General features: G+C 36.7%; 1 protein-coding gene across 2 annotated transcripts in view; it reads left to right on the top strand.

Moving 5' to 3' along the window:
- Positions 1 to 7181, top strand: part of Chm (CHM Rab escort protein) — a 146752-nt gene extending 139571 nt beyond the window's left edge. For both annotated transcript variants that reach the window (XM_031367171.1, XM_031367181.1), the window contains one exon: positions 4098 to 7181. In XM_031367171.1, coding sequence (XP_031223031.1) covers positions 4098 to 4289 — 192 coding nt within the window. In that variant the 3' untranslated portion in view covers positions 4290 to 7181. The remainder of the gene's footprint in view (positions 1 to 4097) is intronic.
- Positions 7182 to 12312: the final 5131 nt, after the last annotated feature.

Below are 12312 nucleotides of genomic sequence, written 5' to 3'. Positions count from 1 at the left end.
AGACAGACTGGAAGGAACTGGAGTCACTGGGCTGGCAGAGTTCCTGTGTGCCTGGTCTCGCTGGTCCCAGTTACTCCCAGAGTTGGGACAGATGTTGCTTCCTGCTCATCTCTGATCCTGGGTGTGTCAGAGCACCTGGGAGTGGAGCTTCCTCTAGGTGTTGTGGCAGAATACATATTTTTTTACCTGGATAGGAAGAAAAGAAGAGAAGGTGTGTTTTGAGACGACATGTATACTTTCTCACATGCTTTTCATGCGTACATGTTTGAATCAACAAGTAGATAATTTAATGTGCTCACATAGTTTTATTAGGGCCAAATACATGACTCTTAAGTTTGAAACTAATGTTGCGAGCATGGACTACTGGATATACAAGCAGATACTCTGCCTCCAGCAGCTCAGCACTGTAGTAGATCACCGTGAATCCCATCTCCTCTGACAACAAGATAGTATTTCACAAACATTTGCCGCATCTTCTTTCCACCCTGTGTTCTGAAGTTTCCTAGGGTTTATGGGGAGGGGATGACCATAAGACCACAGGTGACATGGATTCAGTTATATTCCCACCAGTAGCTAGAATCTTTTTGAACCAAGTGACTTTATTTGTTTTTTACAGTGTTTTGTTGTCATAGCAGCAATGCTATGAACAATGTCCAGACTTGTCATATTTTATGTTTCATTTTTTGGTCTAATATTGGTCCTAGAAAAGCATTCTAGGCCCTAAATGATGTCAGACCAGCAGGGATTTGCATTTGCAACTTAGGTTAATAACTTCATTTATTCTTTGGTAACCCAGTTTTCTTAAAAGATGAAATTTTCAAATAAGACTTTTAGCCAATTAGTTTAGGTTGAGATTTTTTTTTCCTGAGTAAACAAAAGGAGTTATAATGTAAGTACTTTTGTGATCTACATCCTGCATACTAGAAGATTACAGTTAAAGGACAATCGTATGCAGTAATTTGCATCACAATAGATAACTTTCATAGGTTACATGAGATATAATAAAAAAGAATTAATGTTCATTTTTGTGCTCATTAACATGTTGCATCATATAATCACTTGAGGAAAAATGTGCTTTCTTTAAAGAACATCAATAATATCTGTAAGTTGCCGGTTTGTTCAGATAAATTGAGCTAATTCTAGTATATCTTCATGTGGTTATCTCAATCAACTATTGGCAACTTCAGCTTTCTGAATAAGGATATTCATGAAAGCTCTAAAATATTATCATGGCTTTGTCTGTAGAAAATACAGGCCCCTGCAGAGTTGTAATATTTTTCTTGTCTCAAAATTTAATTTTAGCATTTGGAAATTGTGTGCCTTTTCTTGTTAGTGCATAGAGACTGAGTATTTAGTTTGACTTTCTTGTATGTGTATGTGACAGCTTATGATTTTAAGATGTACAGAAGATCTACACATTGATCCGGCTACCTGCCTTAAGCCACCAGTTTAAATACTTGTAGTGATAATGAAAACCTTCTACAGTGAAACACAATAGATGAGGAACATGCTCCATTCAAATCAATTGCAGACGGTACAGGTGCAGAGAACAGCATCTTGACCTGCACAGGATATAAACATTATAAAGTCCAAATAACTGTTTCTTAGTGAAGCAAAACATGGGAGAGCTAGAGCCTGAAAGAAGTGACAGAAGGTAAGAGCAGAGAAGGTAGACCTGGAGGATCTTATAATGGAATAGTTAGAACTGTGGATTTTCTCTTACTGGTAATAAGGTGGTTTTAAGCTGGGAAGTGGCATAAACAATGTTTTGTTTTCCATAAACCCTACTGAGAGTAGCATAGAGATGGATTATGGTATGAGCAAGAAGAATACACCAGTTTAACAGATCACCATCTGTTAAGAAACAGAAAGTGACACTCCCATGATTTGGCAACTATGTCTATGAGGGAATAAAGGGGAAGGAGAACTAGAAACAGAATGGATGTCCTAGACAGAAAAGCCCTTTGAGCTGGATTTTTCACCCTCTTCTATTCCTATTATTCTTAGGTTTGTTCTTTCCATTGCGTTCTTAATTTCCTGGATGTTTTGGATTAGGATCTTTTTGCATTTTGCATTTTCTTTGACTGTTGTGTCATTGTTTTCTCTTGTATCTTCTGTACCTGAGATTCTCTCTTCTATCTCTTGTATTCTGTTGGTGATGCTTGCATTTATGACTCCAGATCTCTTTCCTAGGTTTTCTATCTCCAGAGTTGTCTCCTTTTGTGTTTTCTTTGTTGTTTCTATTTCTATTTTTAGTTCTTGGACCCTTTTGTTCAATTCATTCATCTGTTTGATTGTATTTTATATCTTCTTTAAAGGCCTTTATCATCTTCATAAGATGGGATTTTTAGTTCATTATCTTGCTTTTCATGTATGTTTGGCTAGCTGTGGTGGGAGAACTGAGTTCTGATGGTGCCTTATTGCATCGGTTTCTGTCACTTATGATCTTGCCTTATATCTCTAACAATCTGGGTCTCTCTGGTGTTAACGGGCCTGGGTGCCTCTGACTGGAGCTGGCTTCCTTGGAGGCAGGTACAGTTCTGTGATGTGAGTTGGAGCTGGTCTCCTTGGAGACAGGCAGTGATGTCTCTGGTTAGTGTGTGCCTCTCATGTCTCTGGTTAGAGCAGGCCTCCTATATCCCTGGTTACTGTCGACCTCCTGGGAGATTCACAAGCTGTAGCAGGAGGGTTTTGGGCCACTGCTCTGGCCCTAGTGGGGAATTGAGAAAGAAGGGAAGGTGGAGTTCAGGGGTTTAGGGGTAGGTAGGTTCCACTTCAGCGGGGCTGTGTGGGTGTCCCAGTTGGCACGGGCAAAATTCTCACCTGCTCCCTTGGTTAGTGCAGACCTCCTGGGAGGCTCACAGGCTGGAGCATTGAGGTATGTATTGGCCAGACTGCTGATTTGGCTCAGGTGGGAAAGTGACCCGAAAGGAAAGCTGAACCTGGGCCTGTTTGTTTTCTTCAACATTATCAGTTGGATTAATTTTTGGATAATTGTGTGCAAGTGGGAGCTCTAGATATAAGAGGACCACAGAGGGACATTTTGAAATCAGGCATAAGACCTGATAACTATTACCCCAGCTACAGACCTGGGATGTATCCTATATTCATACAAATGTGCATTTAATCCTCTTTAGCCTCTTTGACACCAGCTCTGTCTATCATGGAGTACCCAAAACAACTCCTAGCTCTCCATGATTTGGGTTAAGACCCTTTGACCTTATTTGTAATTATGGATCCCAAAGTGTTCTGTTTCCAAAATTGAGCTTTTATTATGGTTTGTAATCTGTCTTATATGTCCTAGGAAACATTAAATGCAAAAAAGTGGCTCCATGGGTAAAGGTACTTACCATGTAAGTCTGACAAGCTGAACTTGAATCCTAGGAGTCAAGTCAGAAGGAGAGAACCAACTCCTGGAAGTTGTTTTCTAGCCTCTACATGTATGCTATGGCACTTGGATATACACACACATTATAAGTAGACAACGTTTCTGTTATTATCCTTCCACCAAACTCATCTGGTGAAGGTGTCCAGATGCTGAATATTTTAGGTTGTAAAGCTTCTGTACTCTTTATTGCAGCTCTTCAACTCTGCCATTAAAGAGAAAAACAGCTATAGATAGTAGGTAAACCAATTTCAACTGTGTTCCAATAAATGTTTATTTTCAAAAGCAAGAGGTGGTCTAGGTTGGACCTTTGGGCTATAGATGGTCAAGTTTTAGCCAAATAGAGGACCTTGTATGTGCATTATGAAGAAAGTTGAAGCAGTATAGGAAACCATTATGTTCTTTACCACCTTATAATTTCCCTTTTTCAGCAGTTGCCAAGAGTAGAAGTTCCCTATTATGACAGTGCTATTTCGCTAACTGTGAGGTGGATTATTGTCACTCGCCACATTTACTATCTGCTTATTATTAGCATCATGTTTGCTTTTTTTACTCTCTTATATTGTCCTGCTAAGCTCAGTCACATGTACTTGTTAAAACCTGATAACAGTAATTTTTAAGGATACTATTTTTATTTAGATAGCACCACAAATGCACATATATTTAAGCTGCTGATGTTCAAAAATTAATTTGTACTTACATCCTTGGCTAGGCGGAAACACTTTTCCAGCGAATCTGCCCAAATGAAGACTTCTGTCCAGCCCCGCCAAATCCTGAAGATATTATTCTTGATGGAGACAGCTCACAACAAGAAGTTTCAGAATCCAGTGTCATATCAGAAACCAACTCAGAGATTCCCAAAGAAAGTACAGTCCTAGGAAACCCAGAAGAGCCCTCTGAATAGTGGATGTGCATCAGACTTAAGATCCTACTTTGAAAATTCCTCGTCTTCACAGTCTTCTTGATAGAAGGGATATTTGAAATCTTTTAAAAAGCAACAACCAATTTATTAGGAAAAATTAGAAGAAATGAGTCCCAGAAATCCAAAAAGGACTTTTCTTCAAAGAGGACATTTTCAGAAACATAAAACACTTATAAAGCACATTAACTAGCCTGTTTTAACATACCAAACCTGGGAGATTTGCAAGTGAAAAAATATAAATGGACTGATTCCCAGAAATGTAGTTATGATGTGAAAGGGATCCTATGCATCATTAATAATTATGTGGTGTTCACATAAATTTATTTGCCATTTGTGATCTTTTTTGTTGAAAGCCACACCTGGAAAGTCAGCTCACATACTTATTTTGGTTATTTGAATTATATTTTCAATCTGAGTATGATATAACAGATAAAAGCATATGTAAATACGGTGGAGTATATGAACTATCCAAGAGCCTATATTTGGAGTAAAAGTTGGTTTTATTTTCTATGTTAAAAACTGAATATGTTAATACTAAGGTGTTTAGACATTTTGCTAATTTTAATTTCTTAGTAATTAGTGATTTGGATAGAAATCATATACACATTGACCAAAATTCAAAGATGAAGAAATAGAAGAATACAAGCAAACACTGGATAGGATGATTCAACTGAAACATTAACTTCTTATACACAGAACTAATTTGATCATTGCTATGCTACTCAAAATATTAGGCAAATTGTTTAACTTCTTATCTTCAGTTTCTCTAGATATCAAGGGAAACATTATGTCTACTATAACAGCAGTCATGAATATCAATGCAGCACTATCCTTAGAATGGTTCTTCTGGAAAAGACTGTTTTGGAACTTTCCTGTTAATTGATCTGTGCATAAATATCAAACCAGCCTGTCATGATCACAGTGTTATATTGATTGCAGTAAATGTTTAATGCCAGTCTGTTTCCTAAACTCATTAATAACAGGTGGAATGGTAGTTCTTGAAGTCCTAGAATTACTTTATAAATTAATGTTTCTCTTCTGGCAACTAAACCATCAAGAACTGACGAGAGTGTAACAGTTAGTAACCTGTAATATACATTTTACATGAAAAAAATGAGGGCTATCCATTGACAGAAAACCTATTTGCAATGCCTACATTTAAATGTCTCTAAGCTCTGATGGTCTACTTTCTTCAAGCAATAGTTTGGACCTAGAACTGCCTATAAATAAATAAACAATAAACCCAGTGCTTCCTATGTGGGAGCCATGGCTCCAATGAAAAGCACAGAATTCTCCATGTGCAGCTGGTTCCTGACCTGGCGAGGTTTCAGAGCTGTTAAAGCTCCCAGCACAGAGTCATAAGAAATATCAAAATCCAAGGAATGTAGCTCTTGCTGACCGCTGCAGAATGAGTTGGATTGAGAAAATGGGAAAACTTTGCCAGACTCCCAGGCTGTTCCTCTCAGGCTACCTGCACCTCCCCACTGTACAGCCCTCTCCTCTGGAGTATCCTTTCCTTTTTATAATGTCACACAAATCAGGGACAGAATCACCTACTTTATAACCTACTTTGTCACAAAACTTCAGCTCTTCCATCAGCTGTTATTTCCTGAAGCCCACCTAGGGCATGCACTAAATGCCAAGTACGCTCCTGTAATGCACCAGGTACTGGTCCTGCCTCTCCATACCAGCAATATGAAAGTTTCTCTTAGATGAGAACGTTAAGTTGGAATACAATCACAGTTATGTCGCACCAGTAAAAATGTTATACTTTGTTGTAATCTTAGAGTTAAGACCTCCTAAATGCAGCATGCACATTTATCTAAGGAGACTATTAGGCTAGATAGGGTTAGAATAATTAGAATAACTAGACACCTTTGGACACTATAGCTCTGTACATTGTAGAACAACACAGAAACTATTTTTTATTTCATGACCCAGAGCATCCTGTATCTTTTTTCATCCTTTTGATGTGATCAGGAAAAAAAATCTCTCTTCCAGGTCATTTACTGAGTATATTTTTAAAATGCTTTAAGCTCCTGAAAATGATTAATGATGCCTAAAATACCACAAAATTGTTTTCAAAATTGTAGACAATTAGACCTATTTCTTGTTGCCTCAGAGTGTCATACTAAACATTTATTTGAAGAGCGTTTTCTTTTGTTTTCTTAATTATTGCTTAATACTTGTTTTTACCATATTAAGTTCAAAACAACACCAACAACAGACCTTAAGGTTGTGTTGTAAAACAATGTCTAAAGTCATAGGAATAAAATTGCTGTTTTATATAATGCAAACATTTCAGTAATTTTAAATTTTGAAGTTGCTGGTATCAAAAAATTTTTACTTGTTTGTTGAAAGTATTTAAATATGCATGCCTGTTTCTGGAAACCAAAAATGGTATCATTAATTTAAGTGATAAGATCTGATAACTAATCCTATGTTGCTTTTGTATATTTTTTCTAGTTGGTGTGCCTGTCTAAGAAAGCATATATAATAAATGTCAGTTTCTATTTTTATATAATAAAATGGCCATGGTCATGGGTAACTTCTAGAATAGTGGATGTTTCTAAAATAATATCCACAGTTGTAATGTTAATTGTTGATAATTATTAACTTCTGGCAAGGTTTGTTTCTAGAATTGTCTGCCCTAGTATTGTTATCTAGCTCCTAATACTAGCAATCATTTAAAGGAATTAAAAAAAAAAACATTTTCTTGCAAATACTTATGTACTGCTACTGGTATTGAATAATTTGTCTTTTGCTCAGTAAATGTTCTTATGTATTTAAAAAGGCATGAATATATAATAATTTGCACACTGGAACAGGGAATTTTCAGAGTAAATAAAGACTTTTCAATGCCTTTTCACTGTAGTGGCCTATTTTTTTTTTTTTTTATATTTGACTTGTGTGTATAGGGCTAGAGATACAGCTCAATGGTAGAAACTTTGCATAGCAGTGTACCTGCTAGAATGTTAAGTGTAAGTAGCCCGCTATCTAGTACTTCCACTCCTCGTAGAAACTTTCCTTAGTTTATAGTCAGCTCTGTATGTGCATATGTACTGGTCATAACAATGAGTATTCTTTCATAGGAGAGTGACGTAATGTATACTGATTGTTATAAAATAGTAATCCCAGACATCACTTAAAAAGTATAAATACCAAGAACTGAAAGACAGTCTTGGATCTGAGTTAGTTTTCTCTTTTTACACTGATATTTAAATAGTCAGCTGTGCGTTTTAATTTCCAGGCATCTACCTATCCACTGTGATAAATTTGTAAGGAAAGCTATCAGATTTTGCATGGCCTTGATTTACATAGCAAAATGTTCTAGATGTCAGTATTAATTTCACTATCAAGCAAAAGCAGATGGTACTTTATCCTGAGATTAGTGGTACAGAGACTGTAAGACATAAGCAATGACTTTACAATACATTGATCTCCTACACCTTGCTTCCACATTGTAGCCAAAGTGAATTCAAAATGGTTTTCCGTGATTGGCGATGAAAACTAGAAATGCTTTTCTCTTAGGTATTTGAGTCTCTAACCCCTTATTTGCTATAAGAAAGTTGATTGCTTCCGTTCTTTGTATGCAGAAATAATTCATTAAGCTATGGTTTTCCTTAAATGAAATAATCAAAGAATACTGATATCTTCTGTCAACTCCAAGTAGTACATGAAGCTGCTGAAATAGAACATACTCAGAAGCTAACCTGAACTCTTTGGAAACTGGCAATTTATCTGTGAGATTATTAATAAATCAAGTTTTCAAAAGCTAAGGTAAATTGAATTTTTAAACAAGTAGCTGTGTTATCCTTCAAGCACCTTGGAGCTCATAGCCTATTCACTCTTTTAAAAAGTGCATTGATATGTTAGGATTGTCTTTAATGATAGCAGTTTAAAACACCAGGCAGTTTAACACTTGGCATCCCAAGTCACATTTCAAAGGCAATACTTTCCATTAATGCAGTTTTGGTGTGGGCTTCATTGAGAAGTCCTTGCCCTGGAAGTTGCCCTGTCTGTCCTTTCTGATGATGATGACTCTTAGGAGCATTTGACAAGCAATCAGTCATTAGTACTTGAATCTCAGTAGATAGACTATAGAGTCTTTTTGTCTATCATTATAAGAAATTTCTTCTCGTAACTTCTATTAATGCTAATAGGACTCGCTTGTGTAAATCCCCTTTCTACAAAGTAGATAGGTGAACACTAAAAGAAAATTAGTGATGTACACTCTCGCTGATGGAAAAGCAGCACTTGTTAGCCATGTTCTGGATTTTCATGTATGGTCCAAAAGCAGCAGTATATCGGATCAGCAGAAGATTATTGATAGTGCTTGAAATTAATACCAAAGTTGCCAAGGAAACTTTTGGTTGGGTGGTTGGTTGGGTTTTTTGTTTGTTGGTTGGTTGGTTGGTTATTGCTTTTTAGGCAGGATTTCACTATATATCCCTACCTAGCCTGGAAGTTGTAGATCTCTGTAATTGACTCTGCATGTTGCAAAAGGATGCTTCTTTGATGAGTCAGAGCTAGAGTTACTACAATGTATAAAGATAAATCAACTACTTTGGCATTGTTATTAATAGGCCAATAATACGTTAAAAGTTCTGACACACATGCATGAGTAGATAAACACTAATTGGACACTGGGTTATTGAATTTAAAAAAGAGGATGCGACATAAAAATGGGCACAAGATGGAGTGTGGAAACAAGCGAGAACTTGGAGGTGTCACTGATCTAGACGTGGTGAGCTCTGGGAGAATGGAGTTGATAAATAAGGTGAACTAAAGTCTCATGCATCAAGCGTCAGACAGTTTATACTCTGAGGGTTAAAAGAAATCACATGAGCAAAATCCTTGATTTCAAGTTGTATGCAACCACAAAGATAAGCCACACGTGTCAAAATGTGTTTTTCCATAAAGGCATATAAAGGATGGTTTTGACATTAAATTGAATAAGAACAAGCAGCAAGGAGTAATCAGAAGTAAACACACTCCTGATACATAACACATGGGAGGAGCATGAAAACACAGCCTAAGAACAACTGTATTTTCAGGAAACTGAGGTCGTAAGACTATTTGCACAAGCACTCAGAATTCTCACACGACTTCATTCCTGGACCATGTTCCAACAGAGCCATAGTGGTAGAAGGATATGATCAAAATGCACTGTTTAAATCTATGGGGTTTTCAAAGAATAAAAAAAAAATTGCAAATGTTGAATATTTTAAACCCATATAATAATAGTGCTACCCACCCCCCACCTCAGTAATCAAGGGAAGCTATACCAGCATGGGGGTAGACTTGGCAACGTTTATAAGACTGATAGTAGACAAGAATGGTGACTATGAGCAAAAGTACTCACATATCAGTATATAAATTGGAAAGGCCTTTTCATATGAGGGGTAGTTTGTCAGTACCTACCAGGACATTAAGTGCAGATAGCCTGTTATCCAGCACTTACATTTCTATGGTTGGTTTCCCTAGTTTATAGAAAGTTCTATATGTGTAGGTGGTAAAGCTACATAATTGAAAATGTCTTATGGAAATTTTAGATTGTGGAAGACAGATGTATAGTTATGTCTGGAAAAAGCTGCCTAAATAAGTCAGTATCCAAAATGAAGAAAAGAATATCCTCTGGAAATGTGAAATATATGGATGTCTAATACATAGTTAGAATTGAGGTTGATAATTAAAGCTATGAGCTATATGGTTCCTGATAAAGGATTGTGAATGTCCTCTCTTGATGGAATATTGGGGTGTTCATGGTAGTCCTACAACATCCCTGCCTTTGTGGCCTTCCCACTCTAGGTAGTCAGTAATAATATTAAGCCTTAATGACAAGATCAAGGAGACACACATACACATAAAAATGAAATGTTGAAAGAACATATTGACAGAAAAAAATGCCAAAGCATTTGTTCAAAACCATATGTCAAATCACCTGTGATAGAAAGCCAACGGAAATGAAGTGTGATTTACTATTCTAAAAACTGCACTCATTTAACTCAGAGCAGCTGTAGATGTCTGTGCACCATCAAGTCAGTCTAGTATGGACAGCAAATGCGCTCATTAGTCCCGGAGGCCTAACTGAAGAGCTGCTCAATGTTGATGGCTTCCAGGAAGGGAAAGGCAGATTTTTCTTTTTTATGAGTATGGTTAAAAAAAAGAAAAAGAAAAAAAAATATGGTTATTGGTACTACACTCTGGTGGATGGCTCCATTCCCATGAGTATATGGACAACACAAATTGGAACTGGTAGATTATTAAGAAAAAAAAAATGACATGAAGTTTGGAGAGTGTAAAGAGGTAGGGATAGATCTGGGTGTAGTTAAAAGGGGATTGGCTGGTTAATGTGATCAAAATAATGTGTGAAATTCTTAAAGAATTAAAACTTTTTAAATAATAAAAAATTGTGAAAATGAAAAGATGGAGGAAATCTTAACAGACAAATTATCTTGCTTTTGTATTTGTAGAAACTGGGGGCCTAAGACGTTGAAGTCAAATCTGAATTTGAATCCTGATGCTGTCACCTGTTTACTGTAACTCTTAGCAAGTCCTTTTAGTCTCTCGTTTTCAGTTTCTTTGTATGTTGCATGGGAATTATCGTAGTACTTGTGGATGATTTTGGTATGGTTGGATCTGATAAAAATTCCTGGGAAATATGCAGCAAAGTTCCTGGTACATAAAAAGACATTTTGGTGAAAGGTGGCATTGGTGTCCTATGAAAAAAGACAGAGCCAACATTAGACTTGTGTTTCCTAATTAGCAAACCACTGTTCTCTCTGAAAGGGCTCCCATAGCACTTGTACTAGAGAATTGATAATGATCCAAACATTTTGTAGTAACCTTGATGTTAGTGGTTTATTTTACCTTGCTAGTTGAAAAGTGGTGAGTATAAGATCCCATCAAAAGAGGCAGTAATTGTAAATATTCAGGTTCTCCATTGAAATAAGTAGAATTGCAGTCTCCACATCATATTTTATGAAGTAAATGGTATAAAACAATGGCTGTGAGGCAAGAAAATTAGCAGATGTGTGAAATTCAAGCTTTCACTGTGAAAAAGTATTTGTTACACATTCCACAATTTTGCATATTTACAGAATTTTCCTCCTCCAGCTAACAATAACTGTTGCAATACAGGTTAAAATACATGGAAGTACCTAAGTGTCTGTGGCAATTGGTACTTGAGACTTAACAAGGAGGACCCAAGGAAATTTAAATGCTTATAACTTGAACAGGTAAGAAATACAAGGGTAAAAATTCTATTTTTCAAAAATGTGTCATGTGCTACTTTTCATGGTACTTCCTAGATGGACAGCTGTGTTGAGATGAAGCTGAGTGTCTCCTTCCCAGACAACAGCTGTCAGAAGTTCATTGACTTGGACAATGAACAAAAACTTTGCACTTTCTATAAGAAATGAATGGCTGCAATTATTGGGTGCTCTGGGTGAAGAGCAGAAAGGTCATGCCGTCCAAATTGGTGATAATCACAAAATTTTCCCATGACACAAGGCATCTTGACCCATGACATATAGTACACCTACTATTAAATAAGAACCATTCTTATTATAGACAAGAGAACTGAAGTACAGTTGCCCTACACACAAATATGTTCATGGGTGCATTATGGAGAGCAATCTGAGTGTCCTCAAATCAAATTGATTGTTCTAAAACAAGGGAGAAGGGAGATGGATGACTTGTGGAGACTAGGGACCAACAGATACTACTGTGCTTTGGCTGTTGGGGCCTCACAGAGCTAGCAGAATCCAAAAGCTTTCTTTGAGAAAGTCAACAAAATAGATAAATCCTTAGCCCGACTAACTAGACGGCACAGAGACAGTATACTAATTAACAAGATCAGAAATGAAAAGGGAGACATAACAACAGACACTGAGGAAATCCCAAATATCATGAGATCCTACTACAAAAGCCTGTACTCAACAAAACTTGAAAACCTGGATGAAATGGACAATTTTCTAGACAGATACCAGGTACCAAAGTT

This window comes from Mastomys coucha, chromosome X, assembly GCF_008632895.1.
Source record: "Mastomys coucha isolate ucsf_1 chromosome X, UCSF_Mcou_1, whole genome shotgun sequence".
NCBI lineage: Eukaryota > Metazoa > Chordata > Mammalia > Rodentia > Muridae > Mastomys > Mastomys coucha.
This window is presented reverse-complemented; position numbering and strand designations above follow the sequence as displayed.